Source organism: Triturus cristatus, chromosome 9 (assembly GCF_964204655.1).
Source record: "Triturus cristatus chromosome 9, aTriCri1.1, whole genome shotgun sequence".
Classification (NCBI taxonomy): Eukaryota; Metazoa; Chordata; class Amphibia; order Caudata; family Salamandridae; genus Triturus; species Triturus cristatus.
The window spans coordinates 1,194,128,603-1,194,155,840 of record NC_140592.1 but is presented as its reverse complement, the minus strand read 5'-3'; the positions used below and the strand labels follow the sequence as shown (position 1 = coordinate 1,194,155,840).

At 46.8% G+C, this 27,238-nt stretch overlaps 1 protein-coding gene across 9 annotated transcripts in view; it reads left to right on the top strand.

Annotated features, from left to right (window-relative positions):
- The window catches only part of GPHN (gephyrin), a 1,582,310-nt gene that overhangs the window by 1,544,721 nt on the left and 10,351 nt on the right, over nt 1-27,238 (top strand). For all 9 annotated transcript variants that reach the window (XM_085627214.1, XM_085627212.1, XM_085627211.1 and 6 more), the window contains 3 exons: nt 17,615-17,702; nt 17,910-17,983; nt 18,386-18,450. In XM_085627214.1, coding sequence (XP_085483340.1) covers nt 17,615-17,702; nt 17,910-17,983; nt 18,386-18,450 — 227 coding nt within the window. The remainder of the gene's footprint in view (nt 1-17,614; nt 17,703-17,909; nt 17,984-18,385; nt 18,451-27,238) is intronic.

The following is a 27,238-nucleotide window of genomic DNA, read 5'->3' as shown; positions in this document are numbered from 1 at the left end:
AGGGAGCGAAAGCTAAAAACAGTAGGGTGGTAAAGGGAAACACGCGCCTTGATGATATTATGCGTGTGATCTGCCGTGCATGTAGGAAAGCGTGAGAGTTGCCTATTCAATGCGGTCCACTGTGTGTTCAGCTGTGTCTTGTGTGCCTAATAGTGCTGACGAGTCCGCAGGATAGCCTTTACTGCAAAATTACCGCGTAAATGCAGGGGTAATGGTCTCTGGAGAGATTCTTATTAAAAAAAATATATAGAAAGTGCATATGAGGGATGTAGTGCTGTGATATATATACATATATGAGGAGGCGTGCATGCCTAGTGCAAATAAATAGTGATTGTGTTAGTGACGTGGTGCGATACCTCCTCATATCAGTGTTAAAAAGTAACACTTACGGAGTATATATGTTATCTTACGCTATTAGTTGGCCCAATGCCACCCTCTACTGCCTGTACAATATGAGGCACTAATCCTTCACGGAGTTAATTAGTGACTGTGTTTACGTATGTATATATGATGGGCAGAAATGTATAGAAAAGTCATGGAACATGGAAGTTACGTAATGTTGTTAATGTGCCGATAGTGAAGTGCATAAATGTAGATGTGGGTTGATCAAGACCAGTGTAAATGAGTCCCCACTCATTCCACTACTAAGGGCTGGTGTGCTCGGTGTATATACAGTGCAGTCTTAAAACAGCACACTATTTGTAAAATGCAACATGCCGATGACTCCGAGAATATATGTACAGTGCAGACCTATAATAGCACACAAATTAGTAAGAATGCAACATACAGATGACTGATAGAGCATATATGGCAACAGATAACATTAAAGAGACCATGTGAAAAGGCAGTGTTAACAGAGAAAATTACAGGTAGTCAAATAACCCTTCATAGGAAGTGGTGAAGATCCTCACTAGTGTTAAGGCCTGACGGTGCCTTTGTGTTGAACTGGAGGATATATCTGCTCTTCAACTGACGCAGGAGCGTCTCCCTATTGCCACCTCGCCTCAGTGTGGGAATGCAATCTATAACTGAATATTGGAGGTGCTCTAGGTTGTTGTTGTGCACCTCCTTGAAATGCCTAGTTACCAGGTAAGCCGGATCGCTGTTGACGATGGCTCTTAAGTGCTGTAAGATGCGCAGATGCACCTGTAGCTTCGTACTGCCAATGTACAGTAGTCCACACTTACATTCCAGCACGTAGCTAGCATATTCCGTCCTACATGTGAGCCGGTGTTTGATAATGAGTGGTGCCCTTCTGAAAGGAGAGTCCGAGTGATGTTTTTCCCAAATTTACAGGCTCTACAACTGTTACATTTCACAAACCCCTTCCTGTCAGTCAACCAATTCTGTGTGGGTATGATTTCTGGACTGTTTTTCACTAGTGTGTCATGCATAGAGAACGCACACCTGTAGGTGATATCAGGGCGGTCTGCTACTAATGTGCCCCGTGTGGGGTCTGATTTGATGATGCCCCAATGTTTATTGATGACCGATCTGATGGCTCTTTCTTCTGTGTTGTGGGTTATGATCAGTCTAGTGCTAACTGTGTTGGTTGGTTCGGCAAGGATGCTGCCAGCACTCACTAATACAGGTGCAGCTTTGCCCATGAGGAGTTCCTCCTGGTGAATGTCATTGGCTCTTTCTGTTGCTTTATTGATGATGTTGGCAGAATACCCACATGCCCGGAGTCTCTTCAACGCCTCAACCTGACATTCAAGCAAATCATTTTGGGTGCAACAGCTCCTACATAGACGGAGCATTTCACCATAGGGAATGCTCGCAATGAGATGCCTTGGGTAAAAGCTTGAGGCATGTAGGGTAGAATTGCCTGCCGTGTGTTTTCTGTGGAGCTTGGAGTGCAGGGAGCTGTCGGAAATATAGAGCATGACGTCTTAGAACTCCATGGCGGTGCTGCTGATGTTGGCATTGAATTCCAGGTTGAGATTATTGGTATTGATCTCGGCTATAAATTCCCTCGCGCTTTCTGCGTCACCTCGCCAGATTAAAAAGACGTCATCTATATACCTGAGCCAAGATATGATGTGGTCATTCCAGGCTCCCGAGTGATTGACCCTGAGAGCCTACTCCTCCCACCAGCCAACATGCATAGCTGGGTGAAAAGCAGGCTCCCATGGCCACCCCTCTGAGCTGGTACACAGTTTTCTTTTCTTGAACATAAAAAAATTGTGCTCAAGACACCAATTAATCAAAAACAAAATTAATACATTGTGATTACGACAGTGAATCGGCATTTTATCTAGGAAATATTTACAAGCAGCTATTCCATCACTGTAGCATATGCTTGTGTATAGTGCTGTGATGTCAAGCAATATTAGCAAGTAGTCCTCATGCCATGGTATGTTCTTGATCTTAAGCAAAAAGTCACTGGTATCTCTCAAGTACGATTGCTGGCTAGAGACCAGATCCTGGAGAAAAAAGTCAACATACTTAGAGATGTTTTCGCACATACTTTTCCTCGCTGAAATGATGGGCCGCCCAGGGATCGGGTTGGTGTTTTTGTGTACTTTAGGCAAAAAGTACAAAATGGAAAGTACCGGCGGTTCAGTGTTGAGGAATAGGTATTCCTCCTTACTCAGTTGGCCTTCGGCTATGAATGGATTCAGATGTTTCCTGAGTTCTTTGTGGCTGTTTGTTGCCTCCTTATGACTTGACACTCCATAGCAATTGACATCAGCCAAGTGCCTGTTTGCCTCCTCCAGATACATATGGCGCGGCCAGAGAACAATGTTGCCACCCTTGTCGGCTTTGTTAATGATGACTTCATTCTCTTTTTTTAGTTTATTCATTAGTTCACTATATTTTGTGTTCTTGTCTCTGCGCCTGGGGGATACTCGCGATGTTTTGCGGTGTAAGGCCTTGAGTTCTTCTGCTATGACATCACCTGTAGATATATATATATATATATATATATATATATATATATATATATCACAAAACCAATCCTGCCTCCACTTGAGAAGAAGGCACGCACTTGAGGCTGTAAGTGTACGGCTTTCTTTATTTCCTCAGGTCTCCCTCGACCCTGCGACTAAAGAGACGCGTTTCGGCTGAGGCAGCTGCCTTTATCAATTTGACCAGCGCCATTTTTTCTAAAACTTAAATACCCAGTACCTATCATAAACACAGAAGAAATTTGTGATTTGACGAGTAAGGCAACGTATTTCCTAACGCATTACATGCACATTTATGATTGTCATTTTATAAACACATCGTGTTGCGTGGAAAATGTTTGTGGCTGTTTTACTAAAGAATGCATAGTACATCTGAATGTTCACACTGAGTGTGACCAAGGAACTGAGGTTCTGAAACGCGTCGGGGACAGTGTTTGTCTTTGCTTTAAAAAAGCGCGCTATTGAAACGAATTGGGGCTCGGTGCAATCTTTGAACCAAGAAAGATTGATTGTTTTCTGGATATATATATATATATAATCGTAGCTCCTCTGTCTCCCACCTCCTTCGTGCACTCGCAAACTGGTGCTTTCTCACGGGGCGGTGTACCCGCAACTATGCCAGCTTCCAGTCTCACATTCTCATCCTGACTGGACAAACTTATTCGCATATCGCGGACACCTTGAAATGTGCAAAAACCGTACTTCCTCGGATACACCATAAATAATTGATATATACATAAATATACATACACTTGTACATTCTCAGTGTTTACTAACGTTGATGTGATGACTGTAATTGACATAAAAGATGGCCGTTTCCGGCGCGCCTGGTTACCATCGAAAAAGGCGACTGCCGAAACACGTCTGGTTGCTGTGAGTCTGTGAAAAATAAAAACGTTGGACTCGCCCCCGTGAGTGCTTTTCTCCAGGCTTTCACAACCATGCTTTTCAATGGGATGAAAATGGTGTCCCGTTATCACCAAAAAAGATCCCCTAGATGTGCTTCTTATAACCTCACAAATAGTTCTATGAAAAACACACTAACAGGTTAGTAATTTCACCCGAAACTTGATTTACAAAAGCAATATTGCTCAAGTTATGGGGCACTAGCAAATAGTTATTAACCAGCGTTGAGTAGGGTCCTCTACTTCACACTACCGACTTCATGCAGGCCAATAGCTGCCTGGAAGTGCCCTCCCCCTACAGACCAGCTGGAAGAAACAGCTATTCTTTTCAATCAGAAAGTGAATGACCCATAAAGACACCTTTAAATCTTGTTTTTATCTTGATGCATTTGCTGACTGTTCAAGGACAGAGGCCTAATGTCAGTTTGTCTTTTTACTAATTATTGCTTATCTTATCCTGGAAAATGGTATTTACCTCTTTCTCTTATTACAGTTAGAGGTTTTTGTCAAGTGAACCGTCTGACAATCATTGTGAAACAGAAGGCTATAACGTCAGTTTTTCTTTTTATAACACACAGCATTTAACTAGGTTGTAAATTAATAGTACAAGAATTTCGAAATATATCAGGAATTACGAAAACCTATTTGTTTTAAATTTGGAAGTATTATGCAAATAAGGATTTAAATAGGAGCAAAACAATCAGAATACTTTACTTGATGATGTGCAAATGACAAATATGTGCAGAAACTCTTGCCAATGTACACTATATAGTTTTATCAGTAAAACCATGTCCGTGGGAAACGTTGTGGACCTTTCAATGGAATATCTGCTGATTGCAAATAAGTTTGCTACCACATCAGAAATTATTTTCTTCGGTCACAACCCAGGGGACGAGTGGTGAGACTGGTGGCCTTTGAACATGTCTCCCCCCGCTACCTCAACCACAACTGTCAAGAATCTCGGTGTAAAATTGGACACGGATATGTCCATGAAAGCCCAGGTTCAGGCTGTGGCAGGTACATGTTTCGGCCTACTGAACAGGCTGCGTAATTTTCTTCCGTTACTCCCAGTATCCCATAGGAAGACAGTAGTACATGCACTGATTCTGTCACGTCTTGATTATGTAAATGTTCTTTATGTCGGCCTTCCGGATTATCTTATTGGCCGCCTTCAGGTGGTACAAAATGCCGCGGCTAGAGTAATACTCATGGTTGACCTCAGAACTCACATGACTCCTCACCTGAAGTCCTTGCACTGGCTTCCAGTAGGCAAGAGGGTACATTTTAAGGGCTTGGTGCTGGCTTATAAGGCCATCCATAATACTGCAGCCTTGTATCTGAGAAACAGGTGCCAGCACCATGTTCCATCTAGAAGTTTGAGGTCCTCTAATCTGTTACTCTCACAGATCCCAAGGTTCTCCCGCGCTCGCTTGGGTGGAAGGTCGTTTCAAGTGGTGGCCTTTCGGCTCTGGAATAGCTTGCCTCCAGCCTTGCGTCAGGCGCAGGATCTCCTCAGTTTCAGACGCAGTTTAAAGGCTTGGCTGTTTGCATAATAGCTCAGCGTCCTCGGGGCGCCCTGTTTGGTTCTGTCATTGATTCCTTTTCCTAGCGCCGGGACACTCTTGGGAGTAACCGCGCGCTCTATAAGTACCCAGTAACATTAACATTAACACTTCATGCATGTATTTATTACGTTTTTAAACATGATTAGAGAAACATTCCTGCCCCGGTCTTGAAGACAGTGCGGTTATTGAACAAAGAGGCAAGTCAGCCGTCATGTGTGTTCTATATGTGGCTAGATTTGTATTATATATGGAGCAATAGTTTATTTATTAAATCAAACAAAAGTGTTTTTTGTACAGCAGACAGGCTTAACATGCGTTTTTGAAGGTGCTCTCATTTATGATAAATTAGAAAATGGCGGCTCAGTGAATTAAAATATTTGCCCAGGATCACATAATGTTTAACCAGTTTATGGGTCAAGAGCTTTATAATAAGGTCGGGTAGATTATTTAAGTCACTAGACCAGAAGGTCTAGTAACGTTTTTGTGATTTTTCGAGGCCTGCTTGAATAATACTGTATAATAATTTTCCTCAGTTTTGTAAGCTTCTTGCCAATTGCAGTCAAATGCTATAAAGCTTCACATTCAACACCTTGATGCCACATAAGTCATTGCCTAGGTTACAAAAGTAAAAAATATTTTCTATATTCGATTTCCCAGCTGATTCACGTTATATAAATGGTTTAAATATCTTTGAGCAGCATAGGTCATCACAGCAGACTGTTGTTTGTGAACTTGATGTTGTTTGTTACTATTTATTGACCGTGTTTTCACCCTCACAGTTTTATGATTTCACAATCCTCCCATTAGTGTAACTAATAAATCTGCCACGTTCTTTATCAATTGATAACATGTTTGATTTAATGGATCGCCTTCTATGTTGTTAACTGATTTTCCAAACGTCTTACTGGGAGCCTTACATTACGTTTTCAACAAAATGTCTCTGGGATAAGGGTGATAGTTAATGAATTACTGTTAATGAAAACCAGTGTGCAGATCATACCTGGATTGTCATTTAATTTTCGAACATCTTGACATGTTTCATTGAAAAAAGCCCACTGTTATATACGAAGTCCTCCCACAATGGGCATAGTATGGCTTTAAAAGTAATTATATGTTAAATCGATGATAGAACGTGAGCATTCCAAAGCTTCCTGTGTATTCACATTATAAAGGTCTGACAGTGAATTCACTACAAAAAACACCACTCTTTGAAACTGCGATCCTGAAAACCCTCTGTAATTTAAATTCTTGTTAATGGCCTTCATTTCCTGTAAATTGCAGGGGAATTATTGATTTCTCACTTCCATATTTAGTGACTAATTATCATCAATCAATATCATATTTATCATAGTAATAAAACAGATGAGGATGAATTTGTGCACTGTCAATTCATCTTGGGTGTCCTATTAACTTGCTACCGTGTTCCGTGCGCCATTAATAATCTTTTATGCTGGAGATAAAGATTTGTAATACTGCATTTACACCGATGTTAGAATAACTTTAGGGGGAAAAAACTCTTGAAAGCAAGCGCCTAAAATTCGGCAAATAACTAAAGCATGGCTATTTTACGAGACCTGTGGAAAGGAAACTAAAGATTTTAGTTTTGTCCTCTGTTACTGATACCTTGATAAAACTTTTCAAGACTATTTATGAAACCAATTCTTATTAATCTGATTGAGACTATTAGTTGTAGATTCCTTACCTTTTGAGTTTCCCTCGAGCGTTAGTCTGGAGCCGCAGAATTTTCTTCAGCAGTACCCCTGCGAGTCGTTCGGTGGCATCGGTCAGCTCCATGTCCATGGTGGATGTCGTGGGCACCGGTATGACGTTGTGGGACCTAGATAGACACCGCCCATGCGCGCTGACGTCAGTCCTTTCTTTTTCCATGCCAGCCTAGTGCAGATCCGTAGAGAGCTTAACCGTTAGCTGTTTTCTGGCTAGTCTTTTTCAACTTTTGTCAACTTTTTTCTTGAGTCTTAGACTCCTAGTGCGTCGAGGATGTTCCAACATCAGATCGGCTTCAAGGTCTGCAGGTCCTGTCACCGTGCGATGTCTGTGACAGATCCGCACCTCGTGTGCGTTTGGTGTCTGGAGCATGACCACGACCCGAAGTCGTGCTCCGAGTACCGGGCCATAAACCCCAAGGCTTTGCGGAAGCGGTCCAGAAAGCTGTTAAAAGCCCAGTGCTCAGCCCTGTGTCACTCCCATTCTTGTTCGAGAGGAAGATCTCAAGGACAGTCTTCGGGTAAGTGAGGGAAACACAAGAAATTGTCTAAGAAGCACAGGCGTTCTTCGACTTCACCTCGTCCGTGGACAGACACAATGTGTGACTCCGATCGTCTTTGCTCGACAGCTTAGTCTCCGGAGGAGCCTTCTGAGATGACTCTGTGCCTCACCGCTTTTCTGGGAGCCGGAGCATCTTCTGCCCAAATCCAAAAGTTCTATGAGCCCTTGTACCTCATTGTTGGGCAGCCTGGCTCTGCTGGTGCGCCTTCGGACCCCGTGGAGTCGGTTGGAGGCCCATGGCCCTTGAGGTTGACAGACTCCGGAGGGCCCCCATAGATCAGGTATCAGATCCGCTCGACGCTGGTCAAGCTTACTTGACCTTCCCTGGCGTTGATCCCGACGACTACCGTGCCCCTGGCTGGTGCTGACCCCATCCTCGTCCCTGAAGTGGACACAGAGCTTGACCGACGTCACTCAGTGTCTATTCCTACGCCGGAAGGAACTTCGGTTCCTGTGTTAATTCCTGGTGTTCAGTTTGAGCCAGAGGGTGGTGATGTGGAATGAGAGGGCAGCTGGACCCTTTATCTGACCAGCTTCGAGAAGCAGACTGGCGAATGGACCTGGGTGATGCCAGTGGTCTAGACACTTCCCCTGACACTGGTTTGCTTTCTCCCCCTACCGTGGCTATGGAGGAGGTAGCCTCCAATGCAGTGGTGGTGAGAAGGGCAGCCGAGGTTCGGTGGCAATCGGGAAAAATCTCCTGACAGGTGCTTGAGCCTGCGGCTTCCAACTCCGAACCCTCTTGCCGTTCAATGAAGCCTTTATTTATGTCGTTCTGGGCACTTGATCCAAGCCCAGCACAGGGCCTCCTGTGGATAGGACAATCGCCCGCTCCATGTGACCCAGCGTTCCTGACGCAACATCCCTCCCCTGAGAGCTTGGTGGTCCAAGCCTAATCTTCAAAGGGAGCACTCCCTTCTGATTCCCCAGATAGGGAATCCAAGAGGTTGGATCATCTTGGGAAAAAGATGTTTTCTTCTTCTGCAGCTTGGCACTGAGGTCCGTGAATACTTCGTGCCTCTTGGGCCGATACTCCCATACCTTCTGGAGTACGGTTGCGCAGGTGCTGCCATAGTGCCCAGAGGAGGCCTGGGCAAGCACCTGGAAGAGACTCAGCCAAATTCACGATACGCTGTGGACTGGACACCACCGACTCACTGGGCAGAGCGATTGCCATGTCGGTAGCACTCAGACACTATGCCTGATTGAGGACTTCTGGCTTCTCGGGGGATATCTAATTATCCTTGATAGACCTGCCCTTTGGCATTGACCTTTTCGGCGACTAGGCAGACTCAGCACTTGAGCGCTTTAAAGATTCTCGAGCTGCGGCCAGATTCTTAGGCCTCACGGCGACCACCCATCCGCCGCAGTCTTCTTTTTGTCCCTTTTGTGGTTCCAGAAGGGGTGCCCAGCTGCATCCTGTCCTGCCCAGCCCAGCCACGTCCTGTCCAGCCCAGCCACCGAGTAACAAGCTGTCCAGCCTCTGCGTGGTTGCGGTCGTGGGACCCAGCATCCTCGCCAGTCAGGGAGCCAGCGGGAGGACCAGTCCATCCTTTCCCCCATTTTCCCTACCTGCAAACCACCTTAGTTCGATGTTCCAGGCCCATCATCAGCCAGTTCGAGGCAGGATCAGCCATCACCTCCTCAACTGGCAGTCCATCACATCGGACTGGTGGGTTCTGCAAATAGTCTTCCCCTACTCCCTCCCCTTCGAGATCACCCCTCCCTCCTACCCACCTTCTTACGATTGTATGTCGGAGGATCATTTGGCACTTCTCCTCATGAAAGTATCGATTCTCTTGGCCAAGGGAGCCATAGAGAGGGTCCCTGTGCCAGAGGTAGGTCGTGGTTGTTATTCCCGCTACTTTCTGGTACCCAAGAAGGACAAAGGCCTGCATCCTATCCTAGACCTCCAGGACCTTAACTTCTTCCTTCGGAAGGAGAAGTTGACCCAAGTCTTAACTGCCCTCGAACCATGAGACTGGATGGTGGCGTTGGACTTGCAGTACGCCTGTGGGCTAGCGGGACAGGGATATGGAAATATATCCCCTTCCTACCAGCCCACAGGCGTTGCCTACTGTTCACAGTGGGCCACGAGCACATTCAGTTCACCATGCTCCCTTTTGGCCTTACCAGTGCCCCTGGGTGTTCACAAAGGTGCTGGCAGTGGTCGCAGCTCATCTGCGCAGATCAGGGGTTGCAGTCTTCCTCTAGCTCGATTACTGGCTGTTGAAGGCGGGCTCACCCCAGGCTGTTGTCTCCCACCTCCAGACTATGGCGGACCTCCTGCAGTTGCTTGGGTTCACTATCAACATGCCGAAGTTACACCTGGCTCCCTCTCAGACGTTCCCTTTCATTGGAGCCATTCTGGACATGATGCAGTTTCGGGCCTATACTCCCGAGCAGTGAGTCCAGGATATTCGGGCAATGATACCGATGTGTCAGCCTCTATCTCGAATTTCGGTGAGAATGACAGACTGCTGGGTCTCGTGGCCTCCTGCATCCTGCTGGTGGATCATGCCTGATGGCATATGCGGGCTCTGCAGTGGGACCTGAAGTTCCAGTGGGTGCAACATCAAGGGAATTTTTCACACTACGTACAGATCTGTGAGGGAACTGCGCACCAAATGCAGTGGTGGCTAATGAACCAAGATTGGGTCAGAGGCAGATCCCTCTCCCTTCCCCAACCAGATCTGACAGTAGTGACAGATTCAATGTCACTCCTGGGATGGGCCGTCGATTTGAGAGAAGTGGAGATCAGAGGAGTCCGGTGTCCAGCGGGTCCGGTCTTCAATCAATCAATCAACATTTGTAGAGCGCACTACATACCCGTGAGGGTCTCAAGGCGCTGAGGGGTGGGGCGCTACTGAACGAACAGCCAGGTCTTGAGTAGCCTCCTGAAGGTCAGCAGGTCATGGGTCTGTCGTAGGTTCAGTGGGAGGGTGTTCTAGGTCTTGGCGGCGAGGTGGGAGAAGGACCTCCCGCCAGTGGTTGTTCTTCGGATGCGCGGGACGGTGGCGAGTGCGAGGTCGGCGGAGCTGGCGGTTGGGGGTGTAGAAGGAAAGTAGTTTGTTGAGGTAGGCTGGACCGGTCTTGTGTAGCGCCTTGTGTGCGTGGGTGAGGAGCTTGAAGGTGATCCTCTTGTTGACGGGCAACCAGTGCAGGTTTCTCAGGTGGAGGGTGATGTGGCCGTGGTGTGGTACGTCGAGGATCAGTCGCGCCGAGGCGTTATGGATGCGTTGTAGTCGTTTGAGGAGCTTGGTCGGGGGTCCCGCGTAGAGGGCGTTTCCATAGTAGAGTCTGCTGCTGACAAGGGCCTTGGGTGACTGTTGTTCTTGTATCTGTCGGGATCCACCTGTAGATCTTGCGGAGCATGCGGAGGGAGTTGAAGCAGGAGGAGGAGATGGCTTTGACTTGCTTGGTCATGGAGAGCGTTGAGTCGAGGATGATTCCCAGGTTGCGTGCGTGGTCGGTGGTTGTCGGGGCTGTCCCCAGTGCCGTCGGCCACCAGGAGTCTTCCCAGGCTGAAGGGTTGGAGCAGAGGATGAGGACCTCCGTTTTGTCCGTGTTTAGCTTCAGTCGGCTGGTCTTAATCCAGTCGGCGAAGGCCTTCATTCCTTCGTGGTTGTTGGCTTTGGCGGTGATTGAGTCCTTGGTGAGGGAGAGGATCAGTTGAGTGTCGTCGGTGTCGGGCGACGTGTGCGAGCGGGGCCATGTAAATGTTGAACAGTGTCGGGCTGAGGGAGGAACCCTGGGGTATGCCGCAGATGATCTCGGAGGCTTCGGATCGGAATGGGGGAGGTGGACGCTCTGGGTTCTGCCGGAGAGGAAGGAGGTGGTCCATTCCAGGGCTTTGTCTTGGATCCCTATGGCGTGGAGGTGTGCGCTTAGTGTGCGGTGGCAGACTATGTCGAAGGCGGCAGAGAGGTCCAGGAGGATGTGGGCTGCGGTCTCACTGTTGTCCAGCAGTATCCTGATGTCATCGGTGGCTGCAATGAGGGCGGTCTCGGTGCTGTGGAACCCTGACTGGGACGGGTCCAGGATTCTGTTTTCGTCGAGGTATCGGGTTAGCTGTCTGTTGACAATCTTCTCAATGACCTTGGCCGGGAACGGGAGCAGAGAGATGGGCCGGAAGTTCTTGAGGTCTCTAGGGTCTGCCTTGGTTTTTTTGAGTAGGGTGTTGATCTCTGCATGTTTCCAGCTCTCTGGGAAGGTCGCGGTCATATCAACCTTCTGGAACTCTGGTCGATCAGACTGGCACCGAAGGCATTCCTTCCCTCTCTCAAGGAGAAAGTGGTGCAGGTGTTCACCGACAACACCACCTCCATGTGGTACTGCAACAAACAGGGTAGGGTGGGGTCGTGAACCCTTTGCCAGGAGGCTGTCCGCCTCTGAAAATGGCTGGAAACATCAGGACATTACCCTGGTGGTTCGACACCTGGCAGGCTCTCTGAACGCCAGAGCGGACAAACTCAGCCCTCCGTGCCTGGTTGATCACGAATGGTGTCTCTATCTGGAGGTGGTGCAAGGTCTCTCTCAGCGGTGGGGAGAACCTTGGTTAGATCTGTTCGCCTCCAAAGAGAACGTGCAGTGTCAACAGTATTGCGCATTGTTGTTTCCAAGGGGGCGATCGCTAAGCCAACGCTTTTCGTTGCAAGTGGAGTTTTGGCCTCCTGTGCGCCTTTCCGTCCGTACCACTTCTGCCCAGAGTGCTCATGAAGATCAAGCAAGACCGGTCTCAAGTTATTTTTGTTGCTCCAGGAAAGCGTCTGGTACTCTGCCCTACTGAGAATGGCCATTGATTCTCCGATCAGACTGCCCTTTCGGGAGGATCTCGCTGCAGCAAGGGACAGTTCTTCCCCTGAACCTGCCCAGCCTCAACCTCCTTACATTGAGATTGAGCGATGGCAGTTGGCAGCTTTCCACCTTCTGCCACAGACTGCGATGTTATCTTGGCAGCCAGGCATCCCTCCACTAAAACAGTATACGCCTGTAGATGGAACACTTTTGTGGCATGGTGCACAGCAAAGGCTGTTGATCCCCTTTCTGCTTCTCTTTCAGAGGTTCTCTTGTATATACTTTCTTTGGCCCAGCAGGGATCTGCCTTGGGCACTCTTGAAGGGTATCTTGCAGCTATTTCTGCCTTTCTATGCCTTCCAGATCAGCCTTTCTTTTTAAAATCTCCCATTGTTTCTAGGTTCTTTAAGGGCCTTACTCACTTGTTTCCTCCGTCTCCCTTCATAATGCCCCAATAGGATTTAAATTTGGTTTTCACCTTTGTGTGCTACCTTCGAGCTCCTTCATAATTGTCCTCTCAGGCTGCTGTTTCTAAAAACTGCTTTCCATATTGCCATCACTTCTGCTCGTAGGGTTAGCAAGCTTCAGACTCGGTCATCCAAGCCCCCCATTCTCTATGCCCATCCGGATAAAGTGGTGCTTCGAACGAAAGCTTAGTTACTTCCTTAATTAGTCACGCCCTTTCATGTGGGACAATCCATTACTTTCTCCACCTTTTTTTCCACCCCACATCCCTCCAAGGAGGATGAGACTCCACTGTCTGGATCCAAAACGTGCATTTGTCTTTTTATCTTGATCAAACTAAAGACTTCCCGGTGGATGATAAACTCTTCGTTGGCTATGTGGGTGTCAAGAAAGATCGGCTGTTCAGAAACAGGCCAGCTCTCGATGGGTTGTCCTTTGCATTAAAATATGCTATGATTTGGCGAAGAAGGAACTTCCTGTGGGGTTGCGTGCTCACTTCACTAGAGGAACAGCGGCAACCACTGCGTTAGCACGTGGAGTTCCACTCCTTGACGTCTGTCAGGCAGCAACGTGGGCATCCCTGCATACGTTTACCAGAAACTACTACCTGGACAGCCAAGTCCGGAGGGGCGGGTACTTTGCCTGTACGGTCCTCCAGGAATTCCTGGTGTGATCTTGGTTTGTAGACCCTCCGGGGATGGTATTGCTGGGGTATCTATTCAAAAGGTAAGGAATCTACCGCTAATAGTCTATATCAGATGAACGAGTTACTTACCTTCGGTAATGATGTATCTGGTAGAGACATATATTCTTTGTAGATTTCTTACTGCCCCACCCATCCTTCATGCTCTGCAAACTGGTTTCTAGGGATAGGGACTTTTCCACAGGACCCTAGTTTTGATGCACCAGTGGTCAGTGTCTTGCACTTCTGGCATGGAAAGTCATGTTAAGAACTGACGTCCGCGCGCATGGGCGACGTCTATGTAGGTCCCGCAACGCCATCACGGCACCCTCGACGACAGACGCGGAGCCGACCGACGCCACCAAACGACTCGCAGGGGTACAGCTGAAGTAAAATCTCCCAATCCAGAATGACGCCTCGGGGAAATTCAAAAGGTAATGAATCTACAACTAATATATGTCTCTACCAGACACATCAATACCGAAGGTATGTAACCAGTTCTTTTTAAGCACAATAATGTTATTGGTGGTGTTTATAAAGTAGAGATCTTATCTCAGGAAGCAGCAGATTTCTGTATATAGAGAAAGGGCAATTGAATTTTCATGGATGTAGATGATTTTAGTGTCTCAAGGAAGACTGTGAAGTAAAAAAATATATATGGCGTTGATGTAAGAGAACGCCTACGGCTTTCTTACAGTAATACATTGTGGAATCTTCAATCTTGGATAGGGTCAAAATAAGCAGTACCATGACTAAATAAAGGAAGTTTTGCAATGGCTCCTTTCTAATGGGATTACTTATTAGAGTTAACATTTGTGGAAATGGTGGCATTACAGAAAATTGGTATCACTAGGGGTTTGATGTCCTACTCAAAATCCAGTCTGGCAGATTCCCTTCTTAACCACAGCACTACATCAAAACCATAACTGGTCCTTAAGTTGTCCATAAAACTCTTAAGATGGATCATCTCCTGACAAACAGAGGTGAGGGAGTTGGACACTTCATGTTGGAGCAGTGACGGCCCATCATTATGGGTGTCGGCACGCCACCCTGCCCCGTTTTTTCCAAAACACGACGAGTGCTTGACTGAATAAATATCAGCCTTACAGACACTCATCATGTGTAAGCCAGGCCAGGCAGCGAGGCACTTTAACATGCACTAATGCGTGAGTGTCATGCAGCCAAAATTTGCTGTCCTGAAGATCTCGTGGGCCTGAGATATCATTAGACCTGCAAAGAAAGCCCTTTGAGGATTCTCCCTCTGATGCCGAGGGGGCGTGTCACTGATAGTCATCCCTGCATGCTTTAGGTGTCAGCTCTGAAGTGACCAGCGCGGACTCCCAGGCAGTGACGTTTCACTCAACCCTTTTCCTGCTCGTCAGAGTGGGGTAGGATCAGCAAGTCTCACTAACTCCACCCTACTCTGGGATGAGTTAGAAAATGCCCCTTCCCACTCTTTGTCTAACCCTTGACAAGGTTAGCCAATGAGAGGAGGCGGCAGGAACTTCCGGTTCTTGCTTCCCTGTTGAAGTCTTCAGCCTCTACCCGGGCCGTCGTGCTTGCCCCTCCCACCACCCACTGGTCCTTCATTCCACCACTGCAGCCCACCCGGTAAGTCCTTCATTGAATGTTCGGGTGCGTGTATGTATGAATGTATGGGTATTTGTGTATGTGATTGGGCATGTGTCCATGTATTACGGGTGGAATTTGACATACGACGGGAATGTGAAATCTAGCTAACTAAATAAATAATACCACTTACCTTGCGCTCGCCGCATCGCCGAAGTCTGTGATGCAGCGAGGGCAAGGTAAGTGGTTTAATTTTTTTATTTAGTTACTTTTCACGTTTCCATCATATGTAGGATTCTTCTACCACCCACCCCGCCCCACTGGCCCACAGCGTTTACCTGTGCGAGCCGCTGCTGGAAAACTTTTGGCAGTTGACTTACAGTATTGTGGAAAAGAGATTGTTTTTTTCTTTTTAGTGAAACTCTTTTATTTAGATTTTACAACATAGATAAGCATAGTATGTGATCCATCGCACAGTATATTAAATCTATCATAGGTGCGCACACATCTCAGTTAATACATTATTATTTTGCTGTAGACCCAGCCTCGCCCACCCAACTCTATCTTAAGGTTCTGTCTTGATGGGCCTTTCAATGATCCTGTAATCCATCCAGTCACCACAAATTCTTCATGTTTCTGCAGACATCCCCTCGAACAAAAGATATGCACCACACAGCGGTCCATTGCACACACCCAACTTTCATATGTTGTGGGGTTTAGGATCCAGCGGACTCGTTTGTACAGATTTGTGTCAAGTGAAATGCGTAAGAGTCTCAGTTTCTGGTCATCCTGTATCCTATCCCATTTGATTACTCATCAACATATTCTTCACCTGATCCCGGAAGGATTTAACTTGGTACATCACAGTATAGTGTGTCCGACGTCCACATCTCATGAATTCTGGAGAATGTTTTCCCAAATGTCCATAGTTTTTGGCACGTAATGTATGTCCTATGTAGAACCTTTAGATGCACCAGTCAATATTGGGTTGCAGTTGCAACTTTACGTGGTGCCCTGTATGGCTGTTTGCCATCCTTCATCTCAGAGTGAGCCAGTATCCTGCTCCCATGCTTGTCGGGGAGTCAGATGTTTCAGGGGTGTAGATAACTAGTGAACACTACAATTTAGATATTTTATGGTCCCCCAGACGTCCCATAAGGAGCTTTAGTCATTGAGGTCAACCAGGTCCTTGACTCGAGGGAGTAAGGAGTATCTAAGCTGCAAGTGTTCATAGAATTGGTGTTTATGCATGTCATATGAAATTTGTAGGTAATCAAAGGAACGTAACGATGCTCATCCAGTCTAGAGATAATAATTGTGTCCCACCTGTGAAAACTCCCAAAGGACCCTGTCGTCACCTAGTGCGTTCGCTGCCAAAGTGTTGTTTCTCTAGTAAGTCGGCTGTGCCAGTCTATGCTCCTTAGTGTCTTATGTCATACTTATTACCAGTGGTGGTGGCAGCCAGTGACCGGTGGGATTTCTTTCCTGCTCTGTAGAGGATATGAATCCGTGTGTGTCCCCCACTGCCCGTTTCTCTTCAGCAAAGGTGGGATCTTTCTGGCGGTCCCCAACCAATCATTGGCAATGACCAGGTTTGCTGCAGGGTAATGCACCATATGATCCGCAGTGCCTATCCCACCATCCTATGGAGATTTACAACACTTAGTCCTAGCAGTACGTGGAACCGACCCCACCCATGAGAAGAATCTTGTATGAAGCATGGAGACTAGGGGGTTGACACTTCCCATCTTTAAAGATGTAAGTGCATGCGCTTTCCGACGTCTTAAATGATGGGAGTTACCTTATTTTATTTTATCGCCTTATACATTACATTTTTTTTTATTTAATTCAAGCAATAAAACTAAGTTTCAATCAGACAGGTTCATAAAAGTTAGAAACACTATTGCTAACTACAACTTTGGAATCCAAATCATTCAGATTGAGATGAATCCCTTTATTGACAGGGTGTTTGTGGACCCCTTGCCTAGGCTGGTTTCCCAGTGTGTGGACTGACCTTGTCCAAACATATATGAATCATTTCTCACAATGTGTGGCCGTGGCTGTGACACATGTACACAAGGCAGGACCGGAGTGCGAAAACCGCCCCCATGAAGGGTGTTTAATTACGTCATTAAGGCGTTGAAGGGGACCAGCTAATCAACGGGCCCACCCCATCCTCCATTAAAGCGACTTATCATTCTGTAGGTAGTGAATGTTTCAGAGTATTTAGTGTGACACCTCGTCCCAAATATTACTACTACAATGTTGATATAATGCCTTGAATCAGTGAGTCCCAGTGGTTAGTTGGTTAATGTGGAGGTTACAAATCTGTAAAAGTTACATTTCTTTTATGTAAAAAAAAGAAAAGTATTCAAGTACTATTTGGTGCAAACTATTAATGTGTTTGGTAATTTGTGTTGTGTGTTCCTGCAGCCCAGATGACTTACTTAATGCCTTGAACGAAGGTATAAGCCGCGCTGACGTCATCATCACATCGGGGGGCGTGTCCATGGGTGAAAAGGTAGGTTGTGTTATGGGTATGTTAAATGTAATGTGGACTGCACCATGCAACAACTAGAGGTGGTTACTTGATTTCACTTTATTGTATGTAACCTGTATCTTATATTTATGTCTGACACGGTTATTTCACATGAATGTGACTGGTTTTGAAGAACTAAAATTGTGTATTCCCTCCCGCCCCCACCCCCCCCTCTTTGTTATTTATTAGGACTATCTCAAACAGGTGCTGGATATCGACCTTCACGCTCAGATACATTTTGGACGGGTGTTTATGAAGCCAGGGTAAGGCCTATTTCAACTTTGAATGTGTGAGGATTAATACTAGGCGCGTCATTCAGAGTTCAGCTGATGTCACATAGTGGTGCCACAGGGGGTGTCTACAAATACCTCAAAGGTGTACAGTTTCAGCACAAATACAGATTATTCAAGAGTCAGTTTGTTTCCCTTAACGCCATCAAAATAGATCTGTGTTCGTAGAAATAGTTAAAAAAAAAAAATAGATTGATTGTAATTCAAGCCCAAATTAAAACCTTGTGGCATTCGTAATGCGAATTCGTTTGGATTCAGTTAAACACTCTGTGTCATCACTTATGAGAACTAAATGGCAATTACAACCCAGCATTGTGAGCATGACTACTTTGCAAGTATCAATTAAGTGCACCTACTTTTTGGTTTTTTTGTTAGCCTGCCAACGACTTTTGCCACAATGGACTTGGACGGCGTGAGAAAAATAATATTTGCACTTCCAGGTAAGTTCTCGTGGATGATTACAGTCTTGAGAAACATTTTAGATTTACAGTGATGTAATGAAACCTCACCTAAGTACAAACGTCTTAAAGTGTGTGAAAACGTAACTCTCGCTCTCTCACACACAATCTCTTCTACCTATACTTTACAAATTATTTTTAGAACGTAACATGAGTGTTTTCGTTTTCTTCGACAGCTTTGTTGGTCAGTGTTCAATAAAGACCCTGTTGAAAACCTAGGGAAAGTGCAAATGCTTAATCTTGGTCTCCCTCTGTTCCCCCATCTGCCGCAGTTAGGATCACACGTAAAAGAACTAAATTCAAATTTAAGTGCTGTTTATGACCAAACTGGCCCTCTCCTAGTGTCTGGCGAATGTGATTTTCTTTTGCATGCCCCTATATCTGATAGAAATTCTAGTCACAGATTCCTTACTTTGGAAAAATCCCCAGGCTTCAGACTGGATCCGGAAGTTTTTCAAGTAGTACCCCTGCCCTTCAGTAGGTGGTGTCCTTCAGCTCTGAGTGGCGGTGGCATCGTCTGTGCCGAAAGTGGCGTGCGCGGTACCTAGATAGGCACCACCTCGGCATGCTGACATCAGTTCTTTCTTTTTCCACGCTATATAGCGCAGATCCAGTCTGAACTACCCCTCAGTCACTTTACAACTGCTTTTTTTGATGTTTTGTTGACCTTTTTTGAGATTTTTTTTTTTCTGGTTTGAAGGTATGCACCCAAGAAGCCGTCTGGTTTCAAACCATGTGACGCCTGTGAAAGGCAAATGTCGTAACAGATTCCCCACTTGGTGTGTTTGTGGTGTTTAAAGCGAGACCACGACTCCAAGACCTGCAAAGACTGCATCCTAATGGGTTCTGAGGGAGCCGTCCCTCAAGCTCCTCTCCACCCGACGTTGGTCGACTCTGCATCACTCTAGGTCCCGTTCATGTGGAAGGTCCCTTGGAGCTCTTTCTTAGGTTCATCTCATTCCAAGTTGTCGGGTAAGTCTTACAAGCACAAACAGTCAAAGAAGTCTTCAACTTCACTGCATCTGTCGAAGTCTTCGAGACATAGGAGCATCGGAACTCGAGGCCCGCAAGACAGGGTAACCTGTAACTGGGTCCACTCTGCATTTCCCCCATTTTCTTGGAGCAACCCCCCCCCCCCAGCCAAAAGAGTTTTTATGAAGCCATGCGCCTCCTATTTGGGTCACCCGGCCCTACCTCACTGGAGCGCCTTCGGGCCCCAACTGTATCCACACTGGCATGTTCTTCCTCGGTGATAGTTGGGTCCTACGGTGGGACCATGCTGGACCCGGAGTAGAGCTGTTGGGGAGACAAAGATCTTCCTCGATGCTCAGTCTAGTGCTGGCAACCCCTGCAGCACCACCCCCATTGTTATTTCTGACACAGAGCCAGAGCGGCGTCATCGTACTCCTGCTACAACCGGGTCTATGCTTCCCAGAGCAGAACCAGTGCCTTATTTATGTGACATTGCTGCAGCAATAAATGATGGACGGAATGCTGAATAAATCAAACATTCACCCCCAGTCAAAAGATATGGGTTAAATCCATCGTTCTTTTGCTCACTACGCCACCCCAGTTTGGACCCAGCCATATGCAGATCAGTCTTGAACCTGCTCCTAATGGGAACAGTCCAGCCTGAACTGCCAAGCTGGGTCCTCTCTGGACCAGAAACAAGCATCCTGGGACCGGTTTCGTAGTATCACCCCCTCATCAGCCAGGCTAGCTTGAATACAGTGGCACAGTGAGCAGGGACCCACGTCTGGGCATACACATCCCTCTTAGTGCAAAATTAATATTTTGACAGGCCTGGAGAGGGAGACGAATTTGTGAGGGCACAATGTACCCTTCTGGTTACCAGCTTCTTGAAGAACAGGACAACTGGTATGAGGAACTGGTAGAGGCCAGTGGGTGGCGGCTGTTCCCAGGTAGTAGTAGTGGCGCTGGTGGGGTTTAAAAAAAGAAAAGATCACTTAGCTGCCTGCCGGCCGCCTCTCCTCCATCCTCTGCTTCTGTATGATCCAGAAGCACACATGCTCCTAGACTCCCCTAAGCCAATCATGATGCTGCTGTCACCATGAAAGCCGCATCGTGATTAGTCAGACCGTCGTGGTTTGGCGCACAGACAGATAGTGTGCATGTTCCCCACCCAGGCTGTGCATTACAGGCCGGTGGAGAACATGCTAGTGCTCATAACTGTTTGGCCGGCCCAATACGGCCGGCCAAACCATCATGTGCACTTAGAAAGTGCCCCAACCACTCCTCCCCATACTCTGCGAGCAATCCAGCCCGCCCGCAGAACTGCCTTCGCATGGAAAACTAAAATGATAGTTACAGCTTATCATTTTCTTTTTCCCTTTTTGCAGTGCTGAAAACCAGTGGGGCGATGCTCCTCCGCCTTAGCGAAGAAGCTGCCCCCTGGTGTTAGCCACCTCATCTGACACTGGCCTGGCCTCTCCTCCTACTGTGGCTACGGAGTAGGGAGCCTCTTTTCGATGGTGGTTTGTAGGGCGGCTGAGGTTTTGGAGCTTCAGTTGCCCACAGTGGCAGTCAAGACAAATGTCTTGATAGAATTCCTTCAGTCAGGAGTTTCCCCTTCTCAGCCCCTTCTCTCAATTAATGAAGCCCTTACAGATGTCCTACTTGGGTCCTGGTCCAAGCCCTGCACAGGGGCTCCTGTGCATAGGACGATTGCACGTCGCCATTACCCGCTCCTGAGGATCCCAGTTTCCTCACCCAGCTCCCCACACCGGACAGCTTGGTGGTCCAAGCATCCATATCCAAAATTAGCCCCATCGCCCCAGGCTCATTTCCTAACACTACACTGGATAGGGAATTGAAGAAGCTGGAAAACGTTGGCAAGAGAATGTTATCCTTCGCCAGCCTAGCACTGTGGTTGGTGAACACTGGTGCCTTTTGGGCAGTTATTCCCATACAATATGGGACTCGTTTGCGCAAGTGCTGCCTATGGTTTTAGAGGAGGCCCGATCCATACTTAGCCAGGCTACTGCTGCAGCAAAGTCACCATAAGCTTTGAGTTCAACATGACCGACTCACTAGGCAGAGCAAGTTCTTTGTCGGTGGGCTTGCGGCGCCACCAAGTCTGTATGCGCCTGCCATTGGGACAGGTTTGTGTCATGGTCTAATTCCCACAATGTTGACCCCTATTGTCTTTGGGCCAGCAGGGCTGTGCTGTGGGCACAGTTAAAGGTTACCTTTCTGCCATCTTGGCCTTCTTGCATTTGCCAGACCAACCTTCTCTAAGTCACCTGTTGTGGCTAGGTTCCTTAAAGGCCTGCAGTCTGTTTTCACCTACACCCTTCATCATGCTTAAGTGGGACCTCAACCTAGTCCTCACCTTTCTCATTTGTGCACCATTCGAGCCTCTGCACAATTGTCTTCTTAGGCTCTTGACTATAAACACTGCCGTTTTAGGGGCAATGACATCGGCCAGGAGGGTCAGTGAACTGCAAGGGATCCCTACGCACCCTCCTTTATACCACCTTTTATCCGGACAAGCTAGTTCTACGGACACCTGCCTCTTTCCTTCTGGAGGTTGTAACTCCCTTCCATGTAGGACAGAACATCACCCAGCCTACCTTTTGCTCCACCTCCACCGTTGGGACCCAAAAAGAGCATTGTTATTCGAACTTGACCGCACAAAAGAATTCCAGATGGCCGATCAACTCTTCGGTAATACCTTATCTTTTAGAGTGACTATCTAGCCGCCTTTTCCTTACTGACTCTCCCATCCTCCCCAATCAGTGAACCAATAATGGTGTATGGAACACCCTTTTAAGCGCCTTAATTTGTGTCACCAGTAGTAAGTGCTCATCATGGCTCCACACTCCTGGTGTGCATTGTCGCAAAAGTAACTGACATCAGCGTGCCAAGTTTGCACCTATGTGTCACGTCACTTCCGGCACAGATGACACCATGCAGAACCAAACAACGCCACCTACTGGTGCTCAGTGATAACTGCTTGAAAATCTTCCAGATTCAGTTTGACACCTGGGGAATATTCTAAGTGAAGGAATCTGCAGCTAGATAGTTTGTACCAGATACGGCGTTGCCAAAGCCAAGTAACTTGTTCATCAGAAATTACTGCATTAACTGATTTGAAGTATGCTCCCATAAAAAAGCAGATACATATTCTCTGTTTACAAGTTTTTTGTGAGTCACATGGACCTGTCAAAAGTAAATGAAAGTTCTGAGATGCCACATCCTCCTTCCAAGTATCAGTCTCATAATTTCATGCTATCTTCATTCATATTAAAGTTCTTTACAGTCATGCCTTGGAGCTCCTAATGTAGGATATGCTTTAATTTTTTTTTCAAGCAATGAAGCAGGCTAAACATTTTTAAATAAATTACCATAGAGGAGAAGGAGAGGACACTTTTTGTGCTGTCCAGAACACATTGTCCTTGGAAAGTAAATCATAAATGAGTGTAGTGTGCTGTTCCGCCTGTGTCACCAGTTTAGTCACGGAAGATCCTATTTTTGGGATGCAATTGACCTCACCCATCTTGTCTTCCAGGGATCTCAGAAGCAGGATAGAATACCCACTCCACTCCCTCCGCACAAATTGGTTTAAGGGCCAGCAGCTCAGGCTTACCCTAAAGGACCTTACATTCTGACCAAATCAGTCATGGAGGCACCATGGAAGTCTTTTAAGTTGCATTATATACTTTGGATTATCACATTTATTTTGCAACCAAAACCATAATTTAATGCCACTTCCCATACGATATTGGTACTGATAATGAACCTAGTACATTAGGGTTTCCGCTGCTTTTGTTTCTGAAGAAATGCGTCTGACCCTCCAGGCGACTGGGGCATGAAACCACTGCACTGTGAAACCAGGGGCTCATCACTATACCCACCGGGTTCACGTTTTGTTTTTAACCTCGGTACGGACATTCACCAGGAATAAAACGTAGAAAGCGGACTCCTGAACAACCGGTCCTAATTTGTCTGTCTTGTTATTAATAATCTGTTTATTTTTAAAAGAACACCTGTATTGAGAATAGTATTTTAACTAATTTGGTGCAGTTGTGTTGGAAGCTGCCTGTGGGTCTTTTTACGGACTGCCATGGGTTTGGGCAGGTTCTTGGGGGTTGGAGGGAGCTCTTGGGGGGGCGAGGTGGGGCTTGGGGAACCTCTGCTTTGTTTCTGTAAAGGGGAGGTTTCTACTATGCCTGCTACGTGTTGCAGTTTTTTCCCAACTGCTAGGATCGAGCACAGCACCATCTTTTCTCCATTTGACGGGTCACTTCGTGGTCGACAGCTTGCTTGGGTTAGTGGTCTAGTTGTTGAGACCAGGTCCCAAGCCTTACTTAAGGAGTTCCAGGTTGTGGACGCGCGCTTAAGGCAACCGCATCCAGATCGCGTCCAGCACCAGCCATGCTGGCCTTTTATCTAATCCGGCATGCTCCCTCTCTAGAGAGGCTCTCCTTGCCCTGAATGTCAGCCCTTGTTATGCTACCCCGCACTATGAGCCTGTTGCGAGGAGTGCTGCTTTTAGTTGTAAGGCCTGTGGTTTTAGTTTAGGGGCCACTACCATGCTTGATTCTGGAGTTGTCCAGCCAAATAAGACCGCACAGAGTGGCGAGCTTTAGAGCTTGCCTCAGGCGTTCCCTCTCGGACAATACTTGGGATATGATGTTTCTCACTGACACCTGGCTGAAAGATGGCTCGAACTTAGATCTTGCCATGGCCACTCCCTCCGGGTATTGGATCCCGTGCACCAAGGGGTGGGATCAGAGTTGGAAGGGGTGGGGTTGCCATTATCCTCAGGGATGCGTGCGAAGTATTGACATCCAGGCTGGGTCGAATTGGAAACATAGAAGGCCTCCTTTTTTGTATCAAACCTACCCCCTCTTTTTCTTTCGCCAGCTGGTTGGTATATAAACTCCCGGACTGCCCGAAAAGTGGCCTCCCTGAACTGTGTGACACGATCGCTCAACTATCCTTACAATATGCCAACTTTATGGTACTGGGAGACTTTAATTCGCATGTCGATGACCCAAATTGTCCACAGGCCTCCCAGCTGCCTCAGACACTGGAGGGCAGTAATCTGACCCAGCTAGTCACCACATCTACCCATAAAGCGGGACATATACTGGATTACATTTTTTCTAATATCACCGGCCTTCATATTGAGGTCCTCTTGCGCCTGATATGTACAGATCATTTTCTTGTTCGGTTCACCTTTTTTGGCATGGACAATAAGCCAGAGATAAAGATAGCACCTGAAAAGGAGGAGGAATTGGCATAGCGATACTAGGGAATCCTTTGTGCCCTCTCTTGAATCAACTCTGCTGGCCTTTTCCAGGCAATCCTGACAGGGATTCGATCCTCTTCAAACCCTGGATCTCTAAGGCGCTGGCCCTGATTGCTCCCCTAAAACCAGTAACAGCTAATGGATCTAAGCAGTCTGCTTTCTGTCTTTTTTGAAAACGTTAGAGCAGGAAAAAGCCTCTGTGAAAGGCTGGAGCGGTGTTGGGCCTTATGACACGGCAGCTAAAATCTTGCCTATAAGGTGGCACTCTAAAAAATGTGCAAGCTAAAGCGGCGAATGATGCGAGAGTATTTCACACTCCGTATTGCAAATTCTGTTAATTCGTCCAGGGACATTTGTAATGTTGTAAAATCTTTTACTACACCGGAGGACGCAAAGAGTGCTTTCCATCCGTTCCTTGCCTTATGCACTAGCTTTTTTAGGAAAAGATTCATAAACGTTTTTTCAACATTCTCATCAGTAGGTGGTTCAGTTGGACCTCTGATATCGTCTGACCGTCCAGCACCTGTGTTACTGGAATTCGGCCCAATCTCTGAAATAGACTCTCTTGTGGAGCAGCTGACTCACCAGAGGATCCCTGCCCTCCTCAATTTCTCAAACTAGCTGCCCACACTGTAAATCCTATTAAGATCTGGAATGCCTCATTGAAATCCGGCTGTTTTGCCACATTATGGAAACAGGCATTCCTACTGCCATTGCTAAAGAAGCCTAACCCGGACCCCGGGGTGCTTAGCAATTTTAGACCCATCTCACTGCTACCTGCACCTGCGATGATTTTGGAAAAACTGTTGTATCGTCAACTGTCTGCCTTTGTTGAATCTAATGATTTGATTCATGATTCTCAATCCGGCTTCTATGCAGGCTATAGCACGGAGACCGCTCTTCTGGAAGTTGTGGAGACAGTCGGAGAGGCTCTGAATGGATTCGATTTTTTTCTAGAACGGATTTTCCTTCGCCTTTTTTCATCTTTGCCTAAACAGTTGGTTTGTGGAGAGTGCCACAGGGCTCTGCCCTCAGTCTGATGCCATTCACCCTTTACTTGGCCCCTTAAGCCTACCTCATTGAGACCTGGGGAGTGAAGGTTGTTTAATATGCAGATTACATTCTCATTTAAAGAACATTCTGAGGCTGCCTTTATCAATTTCAAAGAGTGCTTAAATGAAATTGCCAAAGGGATGGACATCAATTCTTTGAACTTGAACGCTTTTTTTCAGTCAGATGACATCCCCCTCCTTTGTGTCTATAGTGGCCTACTGAATTGAATCCGCCACCTATACTGGCCACTTCAGCTAGAAATTTAGGGATTATGCTAGATTCTGATCCCTCTTTTGCCACCCAAATTCCGCAGATCACATAGTCTTGCATTCTGAAGCTCAGATCAGTCAAACTACTGCACCTGTTGCCAGTAGAGTCAAGAAGGATCGTAGTCTATGCACTTGTGACATCACGCCTGGATTACGCCAACAGTTTATATTTGGGACTTCAGGCATTTCTGACTCAGACTCCAGACAAATACAGAATGCAGCGGCCAGGTTGATCCGGGAGGTATCCCTTCGTCATCGTATCTTCCCCCCCCCCCCCCCCCCCCCCCACCCCCCAATCTGAAGCAGCTTCATTGGCTCCCGGTGGCCAAGATAGTTGAATTTAAAGCCCTGACTTTGGTATTTAGAGCCATTAGGGGCTAAGGGCCAAGATACCTGAGAAACAGGATCAGACAGTACCAGCAAGTGAGAACTTTGAGATCTATTCACTTGAGACTTTTGCGTATCCCAAGGCTCAACGTGGTGGTAGGTCCTTCTCAGTACTCACGGCTAAGCTTTGGAACACCCTGCCTATCCATCTGCATATGGCCAAGTCTGAATTCGGTTTCAGAAGGGATTTTAAAACCTGGCTCTTTGATCAAGTATAGATAGTACTTGGCGAGTCTGTTTGTCAGTTTGCTTTTAGCACCGGGATGCCTCGGTTTGAGGCAACCACGCACTGTACAGATGGCTTTTATTGACTTGATTGCCCAAAGCCAATTTTAACTACACCATTACCCTTATTAGTTCCCCCTATCCCCCACACCCCTCTTCAGCTCACATAGAAAGACATTTGCCTGTGCTGTGGCAAACACCAGGACAGGATTGAATAAAAAGATCTACGCTTAAGAGACCCCCCCTTTGGATGCCCGCTGAGTATTGCAGTCCCCACCTAGCGAGGAGATAGCATGATAATGAAGCATGCCATCTAGGTGGCTGAGGGCAATTGCATCCCAAAAATTGGACCTTCCATGATCAAATTGGTCTCACCGACTCCACCTTTTCAATTTTGAAAACGATGGCATGGTGGAACAGCACACTACTCTTGTATATGTATAAATGTTTAAATGCAGATGCATGCTTTTGATTAATTCGCAAAATATAGTCTCTGCGGATTGTTATTGAATCAGTCCAAATAAGCTAGAGATTTTCGTAATAGTTCTATTTCAAATAT